The following is a 26,817-nucleotide window of genomic DNA, read 5'->3' as shown; positions in this document are numbered from 1 at the left end:
ATCTTGGGTGATAAAACGACTCGGTCTGTGGCATATGTGCCTAGAGTGTTGTGCACGAATTGTCTGGCTGTGGGCCAGGAAGCTCTGTCGTAGTCGTCTAGGTTTAGTACCGAATTACCCTCGGGGAAGGCAGGATTATCAAATAAGGGAGTAAGAGGGCTTGGTTCAGAAGTTAGAGAATAAATCCCTCGCTTACGATACCAGATTATCAAGGCATCTCTTGTGAGAGGGGAAAATTTTTGTGTGTCTGACCATAGCCCCATAAGAGAGCGCGAAGATCTATTGAGGACAGATCTTGTTCCACTAAGGTAGAGGCTTTGACCATCGGACGGGGAAACCACTCCAGGATACGTGAGATCACTGTCGATGTGTGATAAAGTTCAAAATCTGGTAAGTCTGTCCCTCCTTTAGCGGAGGGGGAGCAGAGAAGTTTATGTTTCAATCTAGGGTGGCTTCCCCGCCAGACAAATTTAATTGCCATGGATCGTAGGGTGCGGAAAAAAGCTGCGGGGAGGGCGATTGGAAGGGCCTGGTATAAATAAAGTAATTTGGGGAGAATATCCATTTTTAGTACATTCATGCGACCGAACCAAGACAGTGGCAAGTCCATACGGGTGTCGGTTAGGCGTCTCAATTTCGTCAATAATGGGCTAAAGTTGAGGGCGTATATTTCTTATGAACGTTTCGGGATAGCTGTTCCTAGATATGATATGGAGCTTGTCTGCCATTGAAAGGAAAAGTTGGTTTTGAGAGAGGCAAGGGTGGACTGAGATAAGGACAAATTCAGAGCCTCCGTTTTGGTGATGTTCAGTTTATAATTGCTAAAGGAGCCAAACCGCTCAATCTCAGCTAATATAAATGGGATAGTGATATGTGGTTGGGTTACGTATAGTAGTAGGTCATCTGCATAAAGGGAGAGTTTACAGTGGGAAGAAGGGGTTTCTACACCGTGTATGTTGGGGTTAGTTCTAATAGCTTGGGCAAGGTGTTCAATTACCAAGGCGAACAAGAGTGGGGACAGGGGACATCCTTGTCTAGTCCCATTGGTGATCGTGAATTTCTCAGATTGAGTGCCATTTACTAAAACTGTAGCTGAAGGTTTGGAGTATAGGAACATTATGCGTGCTAGCATTTTTTAGCCTAGACCTAATTGAGAGAGGGTTGCTGATAAGAAGGGCCAACTGACCCTGTCAAAGGCTTTTTCTGCATCGCATGAAAGTAGACAGGTTGGTATATGGTTACGTTGAATGTACGTCATAAGGTGTATAGTTTTGGTGGTATTGTCCCTAGCTTCACGTCCAGGGACAAATCCCACTTGATCTTTGTGGATCGTGTTGGGCAGCAAGGGGGATAAGCGATTTGCAAGAATTTTGGCATATAGTTTCAAATCTATATTTAAAAGCGAAATCGGTCTATAATTGGGGCATAAAGAGGGGTCTTTACCTGGTTTTGGGATCACCACTATTTGGGCTTGGAGCAAAGTAGAGGAGGGGGTAAGATTTCCGTCAATGGCGTTGAATGCTTTTGCTAAAAGAGGAGCTAATTGATGAGTAAACGTTTTGTAAAAACGTGAGGAAAACCCATCGGGGCCAGGGCTTTTTCCGTTTTTAAGATTTTTGATGGCGGAAAGAAAGTCCGTTTCGGTGAGGGCAGACTCCAACTCCTCCGTGTCGGATATTGGGAAAGATGGGAGAGCCGTTTCCTGTATATATGAAGGGAGGTCTTGTAAGTGGGGTGAGGACAATGAGGATTGTGGGGTAAGATTATATAAGGTGGAGTAATAGTGACGGAATTCTTCAGCTATAGCTGAGTTATTCAGAATTTTACCTTTAGTTGAGGAATTAATGAGTTGAATCGGTTTACGGGTTTGTCGGGGCTGAAGTGTATGTGCTAAATGCCTACCACATTTGTTGGCCTGAGCATAATGGACAAATCGTCCTTTGTCCCTTGCCACCAAGGAACGTTCAGAGAAAATTTGCAATAGGTCTCTCCTAGCATTGGTGAGTTCTAATAGAACCGCGGTGTCAGGATTTTTTTTGTGCGTTTCTTCTAAGGTGGCTATGCTAGCTAAAAGGCGTGTAATGTCATCTGTGCGCGCACGTTTAAGTCGAGCGCCGTGTTGGATGAATTTACCTCTAAGCACACATTTAAGTGCCTCCCATTTCGTCAGTGGGTTGGTGGTGTCTTGGACGTGATCAGCTATGAAATGTTTAATGGTCTGTACAATATCCTGTGTGCAGACTGTGTCCGATAGGAGGTTGTCATTCAACCTCCAGGACGACCGTTTCCTTTGCAGGGGGATGTTACCTAGTGTCATGTGTGTAGGAGCATGGTCAGACCATAGAGTGAGGCCTATCGAGGAGAGGGGTGAGTAATCCAACAAGGATTGGGATATGAAGAAATAGTCTAATCTGCTATAAGAAAGGTGTGCTGGAGAATAATAAGTGTAATCCTTAGTGGAGGGGTGCAGTGCTCTCCACACGTCCACCAAGGAGAGGTCAGCTAAGATAGTGCGTATTTTGGTCAGAGAAGCCGGGGAGAGCGATGACTTACCGGAAGAAGCGTCGAGGTGGGGTATCAAGGTGGCATTGAGATCACCTCCAAGGATGACATTAGTTGTACTGAATCTCTTCAAGCGAGAAACCACGGAGGAAAGAAAACGGTGCTGTTCCTGATTTGGAGAATAAACATTAATTATGGTATAAATCATGTTCATGTATGACAATTTAAGAAATATATATCTGCCTAATGGATCAATATAAGAGTCAAGAACGTCTGGTGTGAATGTGGCATGGAAGGCAATGGAGACTCCTTTCGACTTTGCTACAGGGTTAGTGCTATGAAACCAGGTGGGATATTGTTTCTGGGGCAAATGTGGAATCGCGTCCGATCTAAAATGGGTTTCCTGTAAGAGAAGGATTTGAGTTCGTAATTTATGAAAATGATAGAGTATATGTTATGTCTTCTCTTCTCTGGGGTGTTGAAGCCCCTGCAGTTTAAGGAGGAGACTTTAAGGAAAATAGGGGTCGCCATTGCTAGCTCGATTTAGGGGGGCAACTAGAGGGGGTATGGTCGAGGCCCACTGTCCCAGGGGCAAAGGGAGGGTGGGAGGAAGAGGGAGGTAAGTAGAAGAGATAGGGGAAAGAGAGAGAATAGAAACAAAGACAGTAGAGATCAGAGGCCAAGGTGGCCGTACTAACAGTGTTGAAATCAACATAACAGCTAAAACCGCTATGGGAGCTGTAAACCCTAAGGGTGGGGGTCGCGGTCAGAGCATAGGGAGGCCCGCACAAGCCGGGCATTTTCCAATAAATGTTATCTAAGTATTAGGAGGCTCAGTTCCTGCATTGCCTAATCTGTGAGGGAGAGAGTAAACTATTAAAGGATGTGTAAGATGGCATCCAACATCGTAAACTTATAGGCCTGCAGGGATACATATACAACTTCTTAATTTAAACAGTGTTCTGCAATAAGGCTGGGGAGCAGAGGAGCATCAAGGGGGGGGGGGGCGAAAATCTATGGCGGTAAAAGGGACCGTCAGTATAAGCATTTAAATTACTGCTGTGGGAAATGAAAAAAATAAAAGAAAAAGAAACCCATGCTTCCCACTGCAAAAAGGTGAGATTCGTGTACAGAAGGTCAAGATAGGAACAACAATATAAGACAAAGTCCCAACATAGTTACAAACTGTAAATAGGAATATCTTCACTGGTTCGGAACCTGTGAGGGAAAGGTATGGTTAAGACAAGAATAGAGAACGATTATTCATCCGTCGGATGCTCTGGATGCATGCGATTTAGGACGTTTGTTCTTCTTAGTCTTCGTTTGCCAACCGGTAGTGGTCTGGAAGCCTGGGGTAGCAGCATGAAGAGGCCAATCTGGTATGGGAATTTGTGGCAGTTCAAAAGTTCCCAGGAATTTTGGGAGGTCTCCAAGGGTGCGAAATGTCGCTGACTTTCCGTCGTGGGATGCAAAAAGATTGAAGGGAAAGCCCCAACGATATTTTATTTGTTTTGCTTGAAGAGCACTTGTGAGGGGTTTCAAGGCCCTTCTCATGTCCAGTGTCAATTTGGAGACGTCGGGGAGTAGTGATATTGGAGTCCCATTGAAATAAATGGCGTCTTGGGATCTTGCTGCTTTCATAATTGCATCTTTAATCGCATAGAAGTGCACTCTACAGATTACATCTCTTGGGTGTTCCAGGTTAGGGTTCTTAGGGCCGAGAGCTCTGTGAACACGATCCAACTCTATGGGAGCGTCTTTCTCCTTGTGGAGCAGATCATTAAATATGGCGATGACAGCAGGGGATAGGTCTGTGGTTTCCACTGACTCTGGTAGGCCTCGGATGCGTATATTGTTGCGTCTGACTCTATTTTCCTGGTCATCTTGGTGGTAAATCAGTTGTTGGATCTGTAGTGTATGGTCATGTAAAATAACTTCATGAGCCTGAAGTGTGGAGGTATTTTCCTCTACCTCATGTTCTACTTCTTCCAGCCTGCTTGTTACATCTTTACGGAGCTCAGTAATCTCCTGTTTGTATGATCTTTCTAATCTCTGCACATATGTTTCAAAGTCATGCTTGGTGGGGAGGGCCTTAATGTAGGCTTCCATGTCCCAGCCACCATAGGATCTGTGCGAGTCTGGGGATTGGCAGGCCGAGCGGACCGAGCCGTTATCTGAATCTGGAGGGGACCTGGCACGCTGTCTTGTTTTCATTTGTGATGTGGAGCGCTGTGAAGCTGCTCCCTGTGAGGCCGTGTGTGTGCCTGAGGTCCGGGCCGTCGCCATCTTGGATGAGGGGGGGTCGCGCTGTGTCTGACTCAGACGGGTGAAAAAGCGATCTATGTCGCCCTCGTTATGTGGCCCAGGAGTGCGGTGTCTCTCTCCCCCTCCTTTCCTCCCCATTACCGACCTGTTTGCAGGTTCTTGCAGGTGCTGTGAGCCTTGTTTATGTCGACGTGTGCGGGAGCTCCAGGCAGACACGTCCTGCTACGCCATGCGCTAGGCCACGCCCCCCCCCCCCCATGGAATATTTTATATTGTGACACAAGTTGCGGGAAAAAGACAAATTTTTTTTTTTTTTTTTTTGCACACAGTTGTCACTAAATGATATACCGTATTTATCGGCGTATAACACGCGCCAGCGTATAACACGCACCCCAAGTTTAGGAGGGAAATTTAAGGAAAAAACTTTTAGGAGGGAAGTTTAAGGAAAAAAACCTTACATTAAGGCTGCATTGATGGGCATTTAATCAGTGTCCATCTGCAGCCTTGTCCATCATTGCATAATAATCAGTGACCATCTGCAGCCTTTTGCCCAGTGTCATTTGCAGCCATTTGCTCAGTGTCATTAGCAGCCATTTGCTCAGTGTCATTAGCAGCCATTTGCCCAGTGTCATTAGCAGCCATTTGCCCAGTGTCATTTGCAGCCATTTGCCCAGTGTCATTTGCAGCCATTTGCCCAGTGTCATTTGCAGCCATTTGCCCAGTGTCATTTGCAGCATGTAACCATTTAAAATTACAGCTGCCGAGATAGACAGAGCCTGTGTACTCGGCTGTACTTGGCTCGTCTCGCAGTCCTGCCCAGTCCCGCCCCTTGGCCCAGCTCCTATGATGGATATAGCGCAGGTCCAATGGCGGGACTGCGAGCGGAGCCGAGCCTAGCCGAGTACACAGTATGGCTCGGTCTTTTTCGGCAGCGCTCGCAGTCCCCTCAGAGACAGCAGGGAGGTGGGCGAGCAGAGCCGAGCGTCTTTTTCGGCAACGCTCGCTCCTCTTTCCCTCGGAGATAGCAGGAAGGCGGGACTGTGAGCGGAGCCGAGCACACTTGGCTCACTCTTTTTTGGCGGCGCTCGCTCCTCTTCCCCTCACAGACAGTGGGGATCGGCGTATAACACGCATGCACGGTTTTCCCATGATTTTAAGGGGAAAAAGTGCGTGTTATACGCCATTGCTCAAACATGCCATGGGAATATGTGAAATTACACCCCAAAATACATTCTGTTGCTTCTCCTGAGTACGGGGATACCACATGTGTGAGACTTTTTGGGAGCCTAGCCGTGTACAGGACCCCGAAAACTACATTTTTTATTTCACTCTTCACTGCCTATCACAGTTTCGGAGGCCATGGAATGCCCAGGTGGCACAAACTCCCCCCCAAATGACCCTATTTTGGAAAGTAGACACCCCAAGCTATTTGCTGAGAGGTATAGTAAGTATTTTGCAGACCTCACTTTTTGTCACAAAGTTTTGAAAATTGAAAAAAGAAAAAAAAAATTTTTCTCGTCTTTCTTCATTTTCAAAAACAAATGAGAGCTGCAAAATACTCACCACGCCTCTCAGCAAATAGCTTGGGGTGTCTACTTTCCAAAATGGGGTCATTTGGGGGGGTTTGTGCTATCTTGGCATTTTATGGCCTTCGAACCTGTGATAGGTAGTAAGGAGTGAATCAAAAATTTACACCCTTAGAAATCCTGAAGGCGGTGATTGGTTTTCGGGGCCCTGTATGCAGCTAGGCTCCCAAAAAGTCCCATACATGTGGTATCCCCGTACTCAGGAGAAGCAGCAGAATGTATTTTGGGGTGTAATTCCACATATGCCCATGGCATGTTTGAGCAATATATCATTTAGTGACAACTTTGTCCAAAAAACAAAAAAAAACAAAAAATTTCTCACTTTCCCGCAACTTGTGTCAAAATATAAAATATTCCATGGACTCAACATGCCTCTCAGCAAATAGCTTGGGGTGTGTACTTTCTAAAATTGGGTCATTTGGGGGGGTTTTGTGCCATCTGGGCATTTTATGGCCTTCAAAACTGTGATAGGTAGTGAGGAGTGAAATCAAAACTTTACGCCCTTAGAAATCCTGAAGGCGGTGCTTGGTTTTCGGGGCCCCGTACGCGGTTAGGCTCCCAAAAAGTCCCACACATGTGGTATTCCCGTACTCAGGAGAATCAGCAGAATGTATTTTGGGGTGCAATTCCACATATGCCCATGGCCTGTGTGAGCAATATATCATTTAGTGACAATTTTTTGTAATTTTTTTTTTTTTTGTCATTATTCAATCACTTGGGACAAAAAAAATTAATATTCAATGGGCTCAACATGCCTCTCAGCAATTTCCTTGGGGTGTCTACTTTCCAAAAGGGGGTCATTTGGGGGGGGGTTTGTACTGCCCTGCCATTTTAGCACCTCAAGAAATGACATAGGCAGTCATAAACTAAAAGCTGTGTAAATTCCAGAAAATGTACCCTAGTTTGTAGACACTATAACTTTTGCGCAAACCAATAAATATACGCTTATTGACATTTTTTTTTTTACCAAAGACATGTGGCCGAATACATTTTGGCCTAAATGTATGACTAAAATTGAGTTTATTGAATTTTTTTTATAACAAAAAGTAGAAAATATCATTTTTTTTCAAAATTTTCGGTCTTTTTACGTTTATAGCACAAAAAATAAAAACCGCAGAGGTGATCAAATACCATCAAAAGAAAGCTCTATTTGTGGGAAGAAAAGGACGCAAATTTCATTTGTGTGCAGCATTGCATGACCCCGCAAATAGCAGTTAAAGCGACGCAGTGCCAAATTGTAAAAAGTGCTCTGGTCAGGAAGGGGGTAAATCCTTCCGGGGCTGAAGTGGTTAAGGTACCCATATAGCGCCAGTTCACGCAGCACTCCACACATACATCGTACACCCACATCGGTCCCTACCCTCAAGGAGCCCACAATCCAAGGTCCCCAACTCACATTCATATACCAGGTCCAATTTTGAACAGAAGCCAATTAACCTACTAGCATGTCTTTGGAGTGTGGGAGGAAACCGGAGTACCCGGAGGAAACGCACGTAGGCACAGGGAAAACATGCAAACTCCAGGCAGGTAGTGCCGTGATTGGGATTCGAACCAGCGACCCTTTTTACTGCTAGGCGAGATTGCTAACCACTACACCACTGTGCTGCCCACTTCCAGGGATAGTTTGAACTTGGAGGGGGCTATTTCCACTCCCTCTTCTGAACAGTCATTGGAAGGAGGGGGGACTTTCCCTGGTAGAAGGACCTTCTGATAGAGTTTCTAACACCGGGACTGAAAACGAACCCTGGGAAGATTCAGATGTGGAGGGCTGGCTAGCAGCTGGATTAGCCAACGAATCACAGAACGACTAAATTGTGGCATAGAGCTCCTTTACTGAGGAAACCAAGTCATCACAGACAGAAGCAGATTCCTCTTTGAAGAAGGAAGCGATGCAAGTGCTGCATAGGGCTTTCTTCCAATTCTCCCCCATTTTAGCGTTGCATGAAGGGCATCTCTTTTTACCCGATTCCCCCTCTTTGGCCTAAGAGAGGAAACAATAGGAAAAACCAAGGGACCTTTGCCGAGACCCAGTCTCCACCTATGGCTCACCCAAAAGGTGCACTAGAAGGGGAAGTAAAAAACCTCAAGTGCCCAGACAGGCCCCCGCCACCAGGGGGAAACAAGATCGAAACCCCAAGTGAAAAATAGTATAAAAACTGCCCCCTACCTGGGCCTTGTTGGTGCCTGTGCCTGTCCCCACCTCTGCAGATCCTGCCACATCCTCCATAGCTAGTGTGTAGCGCTCCACTCGTGGCTTCACGCACCGCTTCCGGACTGCCATAGTGCTGCTGCACAGGACCGAATGCGTAAATAGGTGCCAGCTCCTGCCTGTCTCCTCCCCCTGCTCCCGGCTGCCAGGAATGATGGCGGGGGTTAGCCCGCTGTTCTGGAATGACACTTCCGGCGCGGCCGAGACTCTACTCGGCCCCCGAAAAATGGCAGCGGTGCACGCATGGCCGCCGCTCAGAAAAAACTGGAGCGAGTCTGCCGGACCTTCTGCGGCTCTCCACGAGCACCTAGGGGAAGAGGAGCCTGTATATATTGTTTCAGATGCCTTGGTAAGACGGGAGGGCTGGTGGTCTAAGAATAAAGAAAGAAAAAAACGGACGAGGAACCTCTGTCTCTCAGGACAACCTAAGAGACCATGGCTCCCCCCATTAGATGTTCCCTCCAGGCCAGAGGAAACACAAAAACTGACATGTGGTAGGGTGGTGCCTCCCTTTAAAGATTTGGAGGAAGAAGGGGTTTTCTGTGGTCCAGTGGGAAGAGTCGCGATCTGTCCTGAAAGACACTTTGGAAAAAAAAAGGCTGCATTTGGACCTGTTTTGCCTGCATTTTAAAACAGAACTTAAAATGGAATTCCAAGTCAAAATTAAATATGTGCCCATGATTACTAAGTAATATGTTTAACTTTGATATTATTTATTTTCAGGCTTGCTGATTGCCTAGCTTTTAAAGTCTAATCTAAGTCAGACAATCAGCTGCTTCCTGTCAACGGTTTGCCCGCTGAGCTGAATTTGCCAGCTCTATGGGCACTACCTAAAATCGTTGTCAGTCTCTGTGTGAGAAATCCAGCCTAGATTTCAATAAACCTGCCCCTGTCCTGCCCAGCAACGCCCAGCACCACCCCTATCCCTCCCAGCCTTCTGCAGACTGTGCAGCAGCTACTCTCTTCCAAGCCTCATTTTGGTTCAGAGCTGAGGTAGGGAGAGCAGTCGCTGTAATGCTTACTGCAGTTTATACACCCCACACGACACACACACTGCAAGGAGGAATCCAGTGCATTATACTGCAGCCTTTGTGTTACACACTACAATGTTGGATCATGTGGAGTTTTCTGCCTGTCATGCGTTACACTCACAATACAAGGCAGAAGCGTTAAGTATTCTGCTTGTTATGCGTTGCACTCATACTACAAGGTGGAATTATGTGTAGTTAATGTATAGTGTAGTCTTGATTCAAAGCCCTGCACAGCTATACTTTCTATGTGCATTGGACCTCCCAGCCCTCCTGTATCCTGTGTGAATGTTTTTTTATCTTAATTTTCTCATGAATGAAGATACACAAGTATCCTTATTGATGAGAACGCACTGAGCAGGAACCTATAATCAAGCTCGTCCCATCCTTTATATGCCCACTGGCTACACAGGAACAGGGTCACTTCCTGGAAGTGATGACACTGGCCTTCAGTAGCCACGCCCATTGGCTGCTGTTAGACTCAGTCGGGAGAGGGATTGAAGTCATGTGATAGGCACTGGATACTGAAAAATAAAGGTAGAAAACCTGGGATTTTTTAATTTTGAGACATAAGGCTGAACTTAGCTTACATTAATGATTGCAGGGGAGAATTTAAGTATTAGGCTTTCCTTCCACTTTATTAGAACATGCTGCATACAAAAATTATAAACACACATCAAGCACAGAAAAACAACACCCATGTGTCCTTAATGCTAGGTTCACAACTATGCATTTGGTGCGTCCTGTGTTTGCACCAGCACAGCAGCCCATTCACTTCAATGGGCTGCTGTACCTGTGGGAATGCAGGAAAAACGAAGTTACTTACTGGTAACGTTCTTTCCCGGAGTCTTTCAGGACAGCCACCTGTGAGACCTTGGCTCCTCCCCTCTGCTGGAAACACCTGCGCCAGCTTCTATAAATTTCCTCCTCCCCTGCTGGCTCCTCAGTTCTTTAAAGAGCACCTCCAGTCCGTTGGGGAGACACAAGAACATATGATAAACACAACTCATTATATCACATTTCCTGTAAGGAAATCTCTATGTCTTAATACACAATTGGGTGGGTACCCGGCTGTCCTGAAAGACTCCGGGAAAGAACGTTACCAGTAAGTAACTTCGTTTTTCCCCTAATCGTCTTTCAGGACAGCCACCTGAGAGGATAAACGAGCACTTACCCCTCGGGCGGGACCACGGCTTGTAAGACCTTGCGTCCAATGGTCTGATCTTTAGCCGCCCAAAGATCCACTCTATAGTGCTTTACAAAGGTGGCAAAGCTGGACCAGGTTGCCGCTTTACAAATCTGTTCGGGCGTTGCTCCAGCTCTCTCTGCTTGCGACTCTGCCATTGCCCTTGTGGAGTGTGCCCTGATACCCTCTGGGACCTGCATACCTCCTAACCTATAAGCCTTTTCAATGGCTTCTTTTAGCCATCTGGCTATGGTGCGTCTTGAGGCCTTATGCCCTTTTCTTGCTCCAGAAATCAAAATAAATAAGGAATCCGTCTTCCTAATATGTTTTGTTACTTCTAAATAATGCAAGACGCATCTCCTGACGTCTAGACTATGGAATCTTACTTCCTGTTCCTTAGAAGGATTCGGGCAAAACGATGGTAACATAATCTCTTGGCCTCTGTGGAATTTTGAGGCCACCTTAGGCAGAAATCCCGGATCCATCTTAAATATTATGCGATCCGGAAAAATCTGAAAAAAGGGGGGGCCTGATGGATAGTGCCTCTATCTCACAGACCCTTTTGGCTGTAGTAATTGCAACCAGGAAGACTGCTTTAAGCGCCAGCATCTTAAGGCTACAACTATCCAGTGGTTCAAAGGGGTCTGCTGTCATAGTTTGCAGCACTAATGACAGATCCCACTTTGGAAAGACTGTACTTTATATTGGTCTTTGTCTGCTCAGTGATCTAAAGAGTCTGGTTATCCACGGATCAGATGCTAATCTCTTTTCCTGGTAAAATGAAAGCGCTGACACTTGACTCTTAAGTGTGCTAAGACTTAGTCCTTTGTCTATCCTGCTCTGTAGAAATTCTAGGACTGACACTGAGCTCTGTGTATTGAAGTTATTGTCTGTGCACCACCTGCTAAAATACCTCCATATTTTCTGGTAGATGTTGCGTGTCTCTATCTTTCTGCTTTTCAGCAGTGTCTATTAGACGATCTGAGAACCCTTTTGCTTTCAGCAACTGCTCCTCAGACACCATGCGGCCAAGTTCCATCTTTCCACTTGGGGACAGTGTACTGGACCCTGGGAGAGTAGATCTTTCTGGATCGGTAATAACCAGGGGGGTTCCACCGCGAGTTCTCTGAGCATAGAGAACCACGGTCTCCTTGGCCAGTAAGGCACTATGAGAATTAGTGTTGTATTCTCTGTGCGCAATTTCCTTATTACCGCTGGTAATAGTACTGGTGGGGGAAAGGCATAGCATATGTTGAATGCCCACCTCTGTGCTAACGCATCTACCCCGAGCGCTCCATCCTCTCTTTTCAGGGAGAAGAACGCTCCGACCTTCCTGTTTTCCTTTGAGGCAAACAAGTCCACCTGAGGTATTCCCCATTTTTGCACAATCTGCTTGAATACCTCCTGCTTTAGCACCCAATCACCTTCTCTCACTCTTTTCCTGCTGAGGAAATCCACCACTTTGCTTAGATCCCCCTTCATGTGGACTGCTGACATTGAGAGTATGTTCTCTTCTCCCCATTTCAAGATTTCCTCCGCTAAGGTAAATAGGATTCCACTTCTTGTTCCTCTCTGTTTGTTTATATAGGCGATCACTGACAAATTGTCGGACCTGACCTGTAAATGATGACCTCTCAACTCTTTCTGGAAGGTTGAAAGTGCATACCATACTGCTCTCAATTCCTTCCAGTTGGATGATCTCATTCTCTCCTCCTTTTCCCAAGTCCCTTGTGTTAACTGAGCGCCTAGATGTGCTCCCCACCCTACGCCGCTCGCGTCTGTGGTTAATATTCGGGAAATGGGTAGGCTCCATAGCCGTCCTTCGTTCATGTTTTCTGTTCTCCTTCACCACCATAAGGTTCTTTTTACCCTTGCTGGTAATAGAACCTTGGTGTCTAAGGATTCCTGCTTGTGATCCCATATTTTTAACAGGAACATCTGCAGTGGCCGGAAATGCAGGCCTGCCCACTGTACCGCTGGGATTGCAGATGTTAACAGCCCCAGCGTTGACATTATCTGCCTTATGGCACATGGTACGTTGGCTTGTAGTATGCCTACTTCCCTCTGAATTTTTCCTATCTTCTCTTTGGGTAGAAATACTCTTTGTTGTGCTGAGTCTATGACATACCCTAGGTATATTATCTGCTGAGTGGGTTGTAGATTGGATTTTTCCAAATTTACCAGCCAACCTAAACTCTCTAGGAAGGTCTGTGTATCCTTGAGGTCTTTTAGTAACTTCCCGGGCGACTCCGCAAACAAAAGAAGATCGTTCAAATAGGCAATGATAGATATGCCTTTGACCCATAATGTTGCCAGAGCTTCGGCCAGAATTTTGGTAAAAATTCTGGGCGATGAGGAGAGGCCGAAGGGTAGAGCCTGAAATTGAAAGTGCATGATCCCTTCTTCCGTCTCTATTGCTAATCTTAGGAATCGCTGACACTCCTGGTGTATCGGGATGTGGAGGTACGCGTCCTTTAGGTCTAGGGAAACCATATAACAGTTTGGGGGCAATAGCGCCCTTACTGTATATATGGAATCCATTCTGAACCTCTTGTAGGCTACAGACAAGTTTAGGGGTTTGAGATTGAGGATTGGTCTGACCTTTCCTGAAGGTTTCTGCACTCCGAACATGTGGGAGTAGAAACCCTGCCCTCTCTCTTCTCTTGGTACCTTGACGATCACCCTTTGAGTTCCTTTAAGGATCTCATTAACCCTCTGGCCTTCTCCTTGTTTTTTGGGAGTTTGGCGATGTATAACCTCTTTGGGGGTGATCTTGAGAACTCTAGACGATAACCTTCCTTTATTGTTCTCAGAATAAATTGGTTGGAAGATATTTCTTCCCATTGCGGGAGGAAGGCCCCCAATCTTCCTCCCACTGTGACTACCTTGTCATTTTTTGTGGGTCTGCTCAGGAGGACGAAAAATCGCCCCTCCCTTGCTTTTCCCTCTCTGAACCCAAGTTTTCCTCTGGGTCTCACTTTTGGGAGTTGTAAAGCGGGATCTTGTATTCCCTCTTTGCCTCTTCTTATTTTGCTGTGGCTGATTCCAATTTGCTTTACGCTTTAATGGGAACACCTTTTTTCTATCTGCGGTTCGGTCCAGCACCTTTTCCAACCCTGGTCCGAATAACAGGTCCCCTGTAAAGGGAATCCCGCAGAGTTTGGCTTTGGACGCGCAGTCTCCCTGCCATGTCTTTAGCCATAAAGCCCTTCTTGTGGAATTACCTAATGCGGAGGATCTGGCTGCCATCCGCACAAGCTCTGCGGAAGCGTCTGCAATATACGCAATGCCTCGCAGCAGTGTGGGAAATGAAGCTAGGATCTGCTCTGTCGCAGTTCCTTCTTCAATGTGAGCCTGTAATTGGTTTAACCAGAACTCTACGTTCCTAGCCACTAATGTGACCGCCATAGCTGGCTTCAGGCTACCCACTGTCGAGTCCCATGACTTTTTTAATAACGAGTCCATCCTTTTATCCATTGGCTCGGATAGGACCCCCATGTCCTCAAATGCCAAGTCCGTGTGCCTTGACACCTGCGAGAAGGCTGCATCTAATTTTGGAGTCTTGTTCCATAATGATGCTGGATCCTCTGTGAAGGGAAACCGCCTTTTTAAGGCCTTAGAAAAGAATGGTTTCCTTTCAGGTTCCTGCCACTCTTTCTTAATAGCCTCTATAAGGACTTCATGAACCGGAAAATTCCTCTTTTCCTGTTCCCCCAAGCCCTCATACATCTGATCGTGCAAGGATAATGGTTTCTTTTCTGTTGTTATACCTAGTGTGGTAAAAATGGCTCCTAAAAGATGATCTACCTCATCTAATGAGAGCTTGTATCGGGATGGCTTTCTGGAATCCCCATCCAGAGCTTCCCCCTCAGACTCTTAGGAGCCGGATGTTGCACTGTCAGGTTCATCTTCCGCTTCCTCTCTAGGGGTTACCAAAGGACCTGCACTAGTGGAGGGTATTGCCTGCGTTTTTGGTAACATTGTCTGTGTCGGAGGAGCAGTCTGCAGCTGTGGCAATTGAAACCCCTCAAAAAAGGTTTTAAAGGATTTGAACGTATTGGACAATTCATTAACAGATGCCGCTAGCTCACCCTGCTCTGAAGAATGTTCCTGTACTAGCTTGGTAATACAATCCTTACATAACGCTTTTTCCCAGGAATCCCTAAGGGTTTACAGGAAGGGCACCTTCTTTTTGAAACATGAAGGCCCCTGTTTTTTTCCGTTTTCTGAAAAGACATAAGAAAAAACCCCACCATAATGAATACACAGTACCCTCCCCTGCACAATTGCAGGAGTGCAATATCTTCCTTAAGGCTTGCCTTACCAGGGACCTTATGAATCCACCCTCTGACACTTGAGGGTCCTTCACCTACTCCCCCCTCTGCAAATGTCCCACTAAAGGGGAGGGGGGGTGGTTCAGGCCAGGGGAGCTCCACCCTAGGTTCCCCTTACCTTTACATGGCTGGAGCTGGTTTCTGCTAGAGCAGTGCGGTCTGATTCCTCTGCATCCGCCATCCTTGTGTCACCTCCGGAGCCTTTGCTGTCTCTACAGCATGAACGGCTCCTCTCCAGCCCATGCCTGGCTCCTTTTCAATATTCGCGGCCCGAACCGGAAGCCGCGAACCCGGAAGTGCACGCCCCCTTCGGCCGGAAATGACGTCACCCGCCACAGGCCGTGCAGTCCCAGTACCCGGCGTGTTTGCTGTTCACTTGCTGCTGGGGGTATGGGACTGCAGGAGCTGCGCTCCGTTTCACCGCTCTCGGTATTTTAAAAGGCGCCCCCCCGACCTCGACCTGCGCTCAGGGATGCGGGGGTGGCCACATGAAGAAAAATCTCTGACCAGGTTAGTGTCACAACCGCTGTGGGTCTGCACACTAGCTTCTTCCCTGGTCTGTCCTAGGAGTCTCTACTCCTCTTTCAGGACATGCTGCCTGAGCCTCCCTCTGGCTCTCCTGGCTGGTTCCTGTGGTGTCTCCCCTCTGGAGGAAACACAAATAACTGAGGAGCCAGCATGGGAGGAGGAAATTTATAGAAGCTAGCGCAGGTTTTTCCAACAGAGGGGAGAAGCCAAGGTCTCTCAGGTGGCTGTCCTGAAAGACGATTAGGGGAAAAATGTGCCTGCATCTTTTTCAAAATACAGCTGCAGGGAAATCACAGGGTGCTTTTGGCACCATGCGATTTCCTGCACCCAAAAACATGCTATGTTTTCAGATGCCATTAGGAATAAATGACAGCCCCACGTGTCTGCAAAAGAGAAGCACGTTGTGTTTGCAGGTGGTTGTAGGTGCAGAAACAGGTGCGATTTACACTCCCGCACCCACAATAGTGTGAATCTAGCCTTAGGTGACCAGATTATGTCTGCACATCCTACCACCCTCTATTGCACATGGTCAGCTCAAAGTATTTTGTATTTTTTATAGCCAGCAAAATAATTAACTAGCCTGGTCACTGATCTAATCCCAAATTAAGGTGTGTGTAAACCACGCATAAAAATGTCCTTGAATCGGTTCCTCCATATACACCTTAACACTTCAACAAAGCCTATTAAAATCTAAATACCTGGTGATTCTGCTACCAGTCTTCTTTATGCAGCCCTACTTCCTGTGCTAAAGGCTAGTGAGGTGAAGCAGCCAATAAGAACCTGCTGGCAGAGTGGCCAATCAAATTTTGCCTGCAAAGAGGAGATTGAATACCTCTCCTTCTGCCTGCACTGCTGAAAACCAGCGTGCATTTGATTTTAATCAAAATTTAAATCACCTTGATTTAAATCATCATTTTTAAAGAGCATCTGTCATCTCTGTCCTGCAGGGGCTCCTCCTCTGACCCGCTTTTGACTCACCGACAATCCCATTCACTTTAATGGGATGGCTGGTGACGCAGCAGTGGCACAACAAGGTGAGGGACGTGGCGGCAGTGGCACAACAAGGTGGGGGATGTGGCGGCAGCAGGTGAGTGGATGCTGCTAACAGGTGCTGTCATGATAAATCTGAAATGACAGGTGCTCTTTAAATGTAAGGACTCATTCTTGCTGGCAGTATTTAATATTAAACAAAATTAAGGTTTCCTATTTAGAATAATAAGCTGTCAGGTTAGTAAAACTGCGATATCAGAACCGATTCAGTCTTACCGATTGTAGTGTACATATCGTAAATACTCGAGTCTTAACTGTTCAGCGGTCGTCCACTGTAACAAAGCCCCGCCTCCTCCGCGCGCATGATAGACTGAACACTGATACAATGCTGGGAAACTGAATCAGTGTTCTGTCTATCACGGACGAGGAGGAAGCGGGGCTTTGTTACAGTGGACGGCCGCCGAACAGTTAAGACTGCAGTTGCATGACACAGCGGGAGACACCCACTGTTTGTAATCAAAGGTACAGGGGGGCACATTGAGGCTGCAGATGGGCACAGATGATACAGATGGGCACAGTGAGGCTGCAAATGGGCACAGTGAGGCCGCATATGAGCACAATGAGGCTGCAAATGGGCATTGCTTACCAGTAGCTGCTGCATTTCCCACCCTAGGCTAATACGAGTCAATACGTTTTCCCAGTTTTTTGTGGTAAAATTAGGTGCCTCGGCTTACATTCGGGTCGGCTTATACTCGAGTATATACATTAGATTTGAAAAACAATGGGATAAAGAAATATTCCTGAACTTTGTTTTATTTCATGGCTGCTGTGAAATTGTGTAAATGCATCAATGCAGTGCGTGTTATCTCATGTTGCAGAGCTTGGATTCATTGTGAGTTTACCAAAAATGTAAATATTGCAATATAGCCTCATGCTACATAACTAAGCTCCATTTCATGCTGAATAAACAAAGTTATTAATGTATCTTAAATAGAAAACTATCTTTAGATTGATTTTACTCCAAAAGCATTTTATTAAAATAAATTTGATAAACATAAAAAAAAAAAAATCGATTGAAATAAAAAAAAATCCAATTTAAATTAAAAAAATCTGATTTTTTTTTTAAAATCATTAATTTATATCCACCCTGCTGAAAACTGTTCTAATTAGTGGATTTCTACCTCCAGGCGTGTCACTCTCCTTAGCCCCCACAGCTGTTATTGGATCTTCCTGCTGACTTCCACATTTACAGGTGTCGGTTTCCCAGCAGGACCATTTCTACCAATTAGAGTGGTGTTCATTGATGCAGGCAGCAAGAGAGGTGCGTTTTTACAGGTAACAGCTTAATTTAGCATGTTTGATCGGCTACACAGTGTTGGTGTCATTCAAATTGTGAACTAATAATATAAATATTACATTAATTAAATGCATTATTTATTTTAATAACTAATAATAAATTAAATTAGAGCAGTGTTGTCACTCTAAATTTCATATTCACCCACCTTCAAGAAAAAAAAAAAAAAAATATATATATATATATATATATATATATATATATATATATTTATATTCAAAACCACTACACATTCCAGGGTTGCAGACCCATACACATGCATGGGTTTACACAAGTAGGGGAGTAAACCCGCATACAGTTGCAAATAGCAATTCATTAGTATGGTCGGCTGTAAGCAGCAGCTGTGTATGCCCGTAATTTACATTGTAAGACCAACAGAACCTGTGTGCATGAGCCCCTAAAGGATAAGCTTTGCGTTAGCAGCTGTGATGCCCAGTGCCACCGGTGTAGTGGTCTGTACATTGTAATACACAGCCCTTAAGTGATGATCTATCATAATACTTGCCAACTGTGCTGAATAATGAGAAGCGAATCTGAGGCTGCTTCTTCTTGTAAGGTGTCCCAGAAGGAAAGAAGCACTTCTCATTGGTCAGCATGGTCACACTGACCAATGATCTCTTGCCATTGCAAGCATTATGATGGATATTTACTCCAAGACTGCGTACTGCATTGTATGGTATACGGACTGCTACACCGGCAGCATAAGCTATCATGGCCGCTATGTGCAGTGGGGTCCAGAGGGGTGGCAGGGATATTTGAAGTTAGTTCACCTTTTCATTTTTTGTGAACTTACAACTTACCCTTTAAGTATATATAAATATATTTGACACTTCATTCAACTTACCTACCACATGGTTTCCATACAACAGCTGCTCCAAAATGGAAGTTTTACCTACTGATTGCTGACCGCATAACACCACTTTACAGCTCTTCCCCATCGCTGGAGATCTACATAGACACAAGCAAAGAAAAGAGGAATGTTATATACTTCAGCCTAAAAAATATACTTTCAAAAGTAGTAAAAATCTCTGCACTACATTTACATCAGAGTACTGAGCCCAACCAAGGCTGTACATTCCATATCACATTCTCAATCTACAGCAACGAGCAGGTTATATCTGCATGTTCTAGAGATTTACTAATTATGTTTGTGAGTAGACCCCAGGCAACACATAAGTGACAAGAGGGCAATTCACCTTATTCTTTCTGCTGAATACTAATAATTAATTGTTGCGCTGTACAGCAGCGGCCCCCAACCTTTTTGCCAAAAGGGATCGGTTTCATAGCAGCCAATCTTCCCGGGGGGGGAGTGGCGAGGGGCTGGTGTTTTGACGGACGGGTCAGGGGATGGGATATTTACGGAGTCTGTCCTCACCGGTATTTCAATTAAATCTTCCAGCACAGCTACTTGAGAGATGATTGGCTCCGCCCTCTACAGGAAACACAAATCAGACATAATTTAAAAGGCCCCTCCCTTTCCTCTGACCCTCAGTTGTTAGAAGATCAAGTAAACCTCCCAAAAAGTGCACTCGGCAGAGGAAAAACAGAAACTCACATAAAAACACCACCACCAGGTAAACAAAGGCAACCAGTGAATACAGAATAGGGTGGGAATATAGACGCTGTCTTGGAAGATTCATGGAAATACCGTTACCGGTAAGTGTAATGGGGGTTTTCCACCCTCATCTTCGAGGACAGCTACTTGAGAGGATAAGTAAGATTTTATACCTTAGGGAGAGACGACAGCCTGAAGCAATTTCCGACCAAAGGAGAGGTCCTGGCAGGTAGAGCATCTGGACTCTATAATGTTTGACAAACGCACGAGAGGAGGACCAGACAGCAGCTTTAGAAATTTCTTCCCATGATGCTCCCGCTCTTTCTGCCCATGATGTGGCCATGAATCTCGTTGAATGAGCTCTAAATCTGGAAGGAGGGGTGTGTTCTGATGCTTTGTAGCTTCACAAATAGCTTCCCTAATCCATCTAATGGAACTCCTAGATGCTTTGGTCCCCTTCTTGGGACCACTGAACAACACTAATGCCCTGTACACACGGTCAGATTTTCCGACGGAAAATGTGTGATAGGACCTTGTTGTCGGAAATTCCGACCGTGTGTGGGCTCCATCCCACCATCATTTTCCATCGGAATTTCCGACACACAAAATTTGAGAGCTTGCTATAAAATTTTCCGACAACAAAATCCGTTGTCGGAAATTCAGATCGTGTGTACACAAATCCGACGCACAAAGTGCCACGCATGCTCAGAATAAATTAAGAGACGAAAGCTATTGGCTACTGCCCCGTTTATAGTCCCGACGTACTTGTTTTACGTCACCACGTTCAGAACGATCGGATTGTCCGACAACTTTGTGCGACTGTGTGTATGCAAGACAAGTTTGAGCCAACATCCGTCGGAAAAAATCCATGGATTTTGTTGTCAGAATGTCTGATCAATGTCCGACCGTGTGTACAGGGCATTAGAGTTGGGAGGAACTCCTAAACTCACTAGACCTTTCAAGATAAAGCAGAAGACATCTTTTCAAGTCCAAAAAACGAAATCTTTCCTCTTCCGCATTCTTGGGAGAGGTACAAGAACTACCTCCTGGGACCTGTGAAAGCTGGAAGAAACTTTGGGTAGATACAAAGGATCGGGCCTAATCGCTACCCTGTCCTCTAAAATCCTCAGGAAGGGGTCTTTACAGGAAACAGACTCCAGATCAGAAATCCTTCTCCCTGATGTAATAGCCAAAAGGAAGGAAATCTTTAAGGAAATCTTTAAGGAAATCAATTTCAGAGAAGCCTCATGCAAAGGCTCAAAAGGAGCCCCAGTCAGAGCATTTAACACTAATGACAGATCCCAGGGCGGAATCTGTTTAACAGCCCTGAGTGTACGTCTAGATCTGGCTGAAAGGAACCTCCTGATCGAAGGGTTCTCAGGTAGTCTTTTTTCTGTAAATAAAGATAGGGCAACAACCAGAACCCTAAGGGTGCTGACAGAAAGTCCCTTTTCCACCCCCCCTCTGTAAAAAATACAATATTCAGGGAGTAGAAAAAGAATCTGTTCCTACCTTCTTTTGCCAAGAAACAAAAGTTTTCCAAACTTTCCCATAGATCTTTCTTGCGACTAACTTACATCTGTCCAGGATAGTCTGAATAACCCCCTTTGAACACCCTTTTAACTGTAGGATGAGCCGCTCAGCCTCCGGGCCATCAAATGGAAGGTCTGAGGGTTTGGATGAAGCACCGGCCCCTGATTAGTAGAAGATCCCTCCATTCCGGGAGGGGCCAGAGGGGATCTATTGAGAGGGCTCTCAGTGAGAACCAACTCCTTCTGGGCCACCAAAATAACTTCCGCTTGGTCCTGAATAATTTTCAGAACTGCTAGCGGTAAGAGGGGAAAAGGAGGGAAGGCGTAAGCTAGAGTGAAATCCCACGGGAAGGAGAGAGCATCTGTCCCTAAGGACTTTGTCTCCGTTTTCAGTGAGAAGAAAGCCGGCAGTTTTTTGTTGAGACTAGAAGCAAAAAGATCCACTGTGGGAAGCACGATCTCCTGGAACGTGCTTTGATATAGTTCCCAACTGCTGGTACTGACGTTCACCCTGCTCAGATAGTCCGCCAGGAGGACATTATCTGTACCACTGATGTGCACCGCCCTGATTGAAGCGACATTGTCCTCTGCCCAGGACAGAATCTGCTGGGTTAACACTAGAAGATTTTCTGAGCGAGTGCCCCCTTGCTTGTTTAGGTATGCCACGGTCGTGGCATTGTCCAAGAAAATCAACAGGTCTTTTGAATAGACCCTTTCCTCCAGAGCCATTATAGCCTTCCCCACAGCTAACAGTTCTCAGAAATTTGAGGAGCGGCATGCCTCCTCTGGCAACCAGGCTCCCTGGGCCTGCCAGTCCTCTGAGTGAGCACCCCAGCCCCACAGACTGGCATCTGTGGTAATTTTTATCGGGGCATGTTGCGCCAAGTCCTTCCCTCCCTGCAGATGTTCCCGCCATTCCCACCAGGACAGATTGAGAAAATCCTCTTTTGGAAGCTGAACGAGCTGATCCAAAGAGCTTTTTCTGTGATCCCAATGGTGCAGAAGAAACGCTTGGGCCCAAGGCACCCCTGGGATGGCCGCAGTCATCAAACCCAATAACTGCATGATCTGTCGAAGGGAGGCCTGCGGGAGCAACTAGAAGCTCCGCACGGAGAGAAGAATCTTTAAAACCTTTTTTTACGGAAGAAAAATCTTTTGGGCAACAGTGTCTATTAGATAACCCAAAAATGGTATGTTCTGGGAGGGCATCAGGCAAGACTTTTGCTGGTTGATGTTACACCCCAATTTCTGAAAGGTCCGTAAAATCAACTGTAGATCCTGAACAAGGGTCTCTTTGTCTCGGGCAAAGACCAGAAAATCGTCTAAATATGGGACGATCGACACCCTCTGTATCCAAAAATAGGCCATGACTTCGGCCACGATTTTCGTGAAAATCCTGGGTGCTGTAGAGAGACCAAAAGGAAGGGCTTTGAAATGCCAATGACTTGAAACGTTCTCCATGAGAACTGCAAATCTGAGGAACTTTTGATGACTCTGGCAGATTGGTACATGAAGATAAATGTCCTGAAGATTCAGGGTTACCATGAACACCCCTGGTAACAACAGATTCCATACAGAATAAATGTTTGCCATCCAGAAACGTCTATAGACTATGAATTTGTTCAGAACGCTTAAATTGATGACTGTACAAAACCCGTCAGAAGCCTTCCTGACCAGAAAGACGTGAGGATAAAACCCCCGAAATTTTTGAACTTCCGGAACAGGAGAAATAACTCCCTCTGTTTCCCACACAGTAATCAGATTCACCATGGCCTACCGTCTCTCTTGGTCTCTCAGCAGATGGGTAAGAAAAAATCTGCGGGGGTTTTGAATTCCAACCTGTATACCCTAACATTTGGAGGATAAAGGGATTGTTGGAAATCTCTGCCCATTCCGTGATGAAATGGGACAACCTTCCCCCTACCCCCACTCTGGCGTCACTGGGGATTTTTGTAAGGGGCTGAAGGAGGAATAACTCCCTCCGTTTCCCACATAGTAATCAGATTCACCATGGCCTGCCGTCTCTCTTGGTCTCTCAGCAGATGGGTAAGAAAAAAATCTCTGGGGAGGGGGGCTTTTGAATCCCAACCTGTAACCCCTTTCTAACATTTGGAGGATAAAGGGATTGTTGGAAATCTCTGCCCATTCCTTGATGAAACGGGACAACCTTCCCCCTACCTCCACTCTCGTGTCACTGGGGATTTTTGGAAGGGGCTGAAGGAGCAAAAAATGCCCCCCCCCCCCCCCCCTTTTTGCTTGTATTTGTAAAAAGACCACTTCTTTGCATGTTGCCTTTAAAATTAACCTTGTTTTGGAAGCCAAAAAAAGGCCTCTTATTCTGGGGCTTATTCCCTTGAGAAGATGGAATCCGCTTACTTTTCTTGGAGAAACAAGCTAGGACTTCCTCTAAGGAAGAACCGAATAAGAGCTTGCCCTCAAACAGTATGCCGCAAAGTTTATTCTTGGAGGTAAGAGCTCCCTCCCAAGATTTTAGCCAGATGGCCCGTCTAGTTGAATTAATGAGGGCTGATGTCCTGGCCACAGCCAAAAATGTGACTGATTTGGCAATAAAGGGGAGAGATTCCCTGACCTCCTCTATGGGGGTGTCGGAGGAGAGAAGGTCATCCAGACGTTGAACCCACACATCCAATTCCTAGCAACACAAGTGGACGCTATAGCTACAGGCAGCATTCAAATATCATTCTTTTCAGCCGGCAATTTTGTGCACAATAAGAACGATCATAGCGGCAGTTCAGCTGCTTGATCGTTCTCATAGGCGACGGGAGGGGATGCCCCCCTTCCTGTCACTATCCGGTGCTTCTCCGGGCTCTCCCGTGCCATCAGGGGCCCGGAGAAAGAATCGTCCGGCGCCGGATGACGACGATAGAGATTTACGGTGACCAGATGGTCACCAGTCATCTATATGACCGTCGGAGGCCCGGGCGCGACGTTATGACATCACGCCCGGGATCCCGGATATCAACAAAGCCGCAATCGCAGCTGTCAGCATGAAGATTTTGAATTTTTTTTCACAATCTCATCTCATGCTTTCCAGCCTGGAGGAGAAATGATTAGAGAGATTATAGGTTGTAAATAACTGAAAATTGTCATTTGTTGTGTTTGCAGCATATTTACTGAAATCAAAAGATATTTCAATCAAACTTTGAACATTTTAACAGGTCACGTTACATTTTAACATAGGACCCCTTATTTGATAGCAGCTTCACAAGTCTTGGATCCATTGAACTTGTGAGTTTTTGGACAGTTTCTGCTTGATTTTGTTTGCAAGATGTCAGAATAGCCTCCCAGAGCTGCTGTTTGGATGTAAACTTCCTCTCACCCTCATAGTTTTTTTTGCTTGAGGATACTTCAAAGGTTCTCAATAGGATTGAGGTCAGGGGAGGATGGAGGCCACACCATGACTTTCTCTCCTTTTATCCCCATAGCAGCCATTGATGCAGAGGTATTCTTTGCAGCATGAGATGGTGCATTGTCATGCATGAAGATGATTTTATTACAGAAAGCATAGTTCTTCCTTCTGTACCAGGGAAGGAAGTGGTCAGTCAGGAACGCCACATACTTTGCAGAGGTCATCTTTACACCTTCTGGGACCCTAAGGGGCCAACCAGCTCTCTTCCCATGATTCCGGCCCAAAACATGAGTCCACCACCGCCTTGCTGACGTTGCAGCCTTGTTGGAACAGGGTGGCTGTCCACCAACCATCCACTACTCCATCCATCTGGACTCGTCAGTGAACAGGACTGCTTGAAAATTAGTCTTCATGTATTTTTCTGCCTAATGCAGCTGTTTCTGCTTGTGAGCACTGGTTAGTGGTGGCCAAATGGAAGGTTTATGCACAGTTGCAAGACTCTGGAGGACTCTACACCTTAATGTCCGTGGGACTCCAGAGGCACCAGCATCTTCAAATATCTGTTTGCTGTTATGTAATGGTGTTTTAGCAGCTGCTCTCTTGATCCAATGCATGGATCTGGCAGAAATCTTCCTCAATTTACCTTTATCTGCACGAAACCCGTCTGTGCTCTGAATCAGCCACAAATCTATAAATAGTGCGATGATCACACCTAATTTTTCATGAAATATCTAATGTTTTTATACCTCGTCCAAAGCATTGAACTATTTCACTCTTTTCGGCAGCAGAGAGATCCTTTTTCTTCCCCATATTGCTTGAAAATGGTGCTCTGCTTAATAATGTGGAACACCCTCCTTTAGGGTCGGTTCACACTGGGGCAACACGACTTACAGCGCGACTTAGCAAGGCAACTTGGAGGCGACTTCAAGCGACTTACAACACGACTTCAAGTCACCCCCAGGACAGTGCGGCTTTGCCTGTGGCCAATCAGCGCTAATCAGCTTTTGTGACATACAGTACCTGCCCGCGAGAATGTGTTTTGCGCTGGTACTCAGCGACAGGGTACTGTACATCTCGTGCTCGCTGCAATAGGAAAAACACATTTTCCTACTGCAGCAAGCGCGAGAGAGAATTCCCCTCCAAGAACATACCAGGCTCTTAGGTCTGGTATGGATGTTAAGGGGAACCCCCTACGCCGAAAAAACGGCGTGGGGGTCCCCCTCAAAATCCATACCAGACCCTTATCTTTTTTTTTTTTTTTTTTTTTTAATTCTTTATTTTTCATGGGTTTCACAATACAATTCATTGCACTCATATAGTGCCAGCTTAATACGTCTTAAGTAAATCTATTCATCTACACATCATATGTTACCTTTAATTGACACTTTAATTCCTTGTGAATTCCCTTTTTCTACTATTAACCCATTGCTCCAAAAAAAAAAAAAAAAAAAAATCCCCTTTTACCCCCTCCCTATCCCGGAGTAATAATAAAAAAAAAAAAAAGAACTCCTCTCGACCCCTTCCTCTCCCCTCCCCTCCATCTCTCCCCACTTCAGTCCCTTCTCTCCCTATAGTCCAAATATGGGGCCCATGTTGTCCGGTACTTCTCATCTTGGTCTTTCATTGTCAAAGTAAGATTTTCCATTTGTTGTATTTCTGCAATTCTGGCCAACCATTGTGCCCTAGTTGGAGAGCTGTCTTTTTTCCACAGAGCAGGGATACATGCCCTAGCTGCTGTTAAAAGGTGTCTCAGCAGCGAGTTTTTAAATTTTTCCGCTGATAACGGGAAATCTAGCAGTAAAAAAGTTGCCGGATTATTTCCCAAGGAGAATCCTGTTATTGTTTTAGTAGTTTCTGCAATCATTTCCCAGAACTCTCTTATTCTCGTACATTCCCAAAAGATATGTAGAATTGTCCCTTCTTCTTCGTGACATCTCCAATATACCTCTGACACCTGGGGGTAATTCCGATGTAGCACATTCGGAGTCCTATACCATCTGGTAAGGATTTTATATCCCCCCTCCTGATATCTGCTTGCTACTGATGCCTTTTGATTAAATACTAAGATCCTATTCTTCTGTTCTTGGGAGAATGATGTTCCTAAGTCTCTCTCCCACACTTGTAGGAAAGTTAGTTCATGAGGTGATTCTATTCCCGTCAATACAGTATAGGAATAGGACAACGGATGTCTCATTGTTTCTCCCTTGCAAACACATCTCCTCAAACCGGGTCAATGCTCTTATTTCTGTATACATATTAGATTTTGATTTAATAAACGCTTCTAGCTGCATCACTCTAAAAAAATCTAATTCAGGTGCTATTTCTCTTTCAATTTCTCTTTTTAATAATAAACGATTGTCCCTTGAAAAATGTATGAT

The 26,817-nt window shown here is 45.6% G+C and overlaps 1 protein-coding gene across 3 annotated transcripts in view; it reads right to left on the bottom strand.

The window, feature by feature from the left end:
- NKIRAS2 (NFKB inhibitor interacting Ras like 2) overlaps window positions 1–26,817 on the bottom strand; it is a 233,911-nt gene that overhangs the window by 56,594 nt on the left and 150,500 nt on the right. For all 3 annotated transcript variants that reach the window (XM_073608404.1, XM_073608402.1, XM_073608403.1), the window contains exon 2: window positions 18,827–18,930. In XM_073608404.1, the coding sequence (XP_073464505.1) occupies window positions 18,827–18,920 (94 nt within the window). In that variant the 5' untranslated portion in view covers window positions 18,921–18,930. The remainder of the gene's footprint in view (window positions 1–18,826; window positions 18,931–26,817) is intronic.

The sequence above is a fragment of the Aquarana catesbeiana genome, linkage group LG12, assembly GCF_042186555.1.
Source record: "Aquarana catesbeiana isolate 2022-GZ linkage group LG12, ASM4218655v1, whole genome shotgun sequence".
In the NCBI taxonomy this organism is placed as follows: domain Eukaryota; kingdom Metazoa; phylum Chordata; class Amphibia; order Anura; family Ranidae; genus Aquarana; species Aquarana catesbeiana.
Note: the sequence above shows the minus strand (reverse complement) of the source record. Positions and strands in the feature narration are given on the sequence as shown.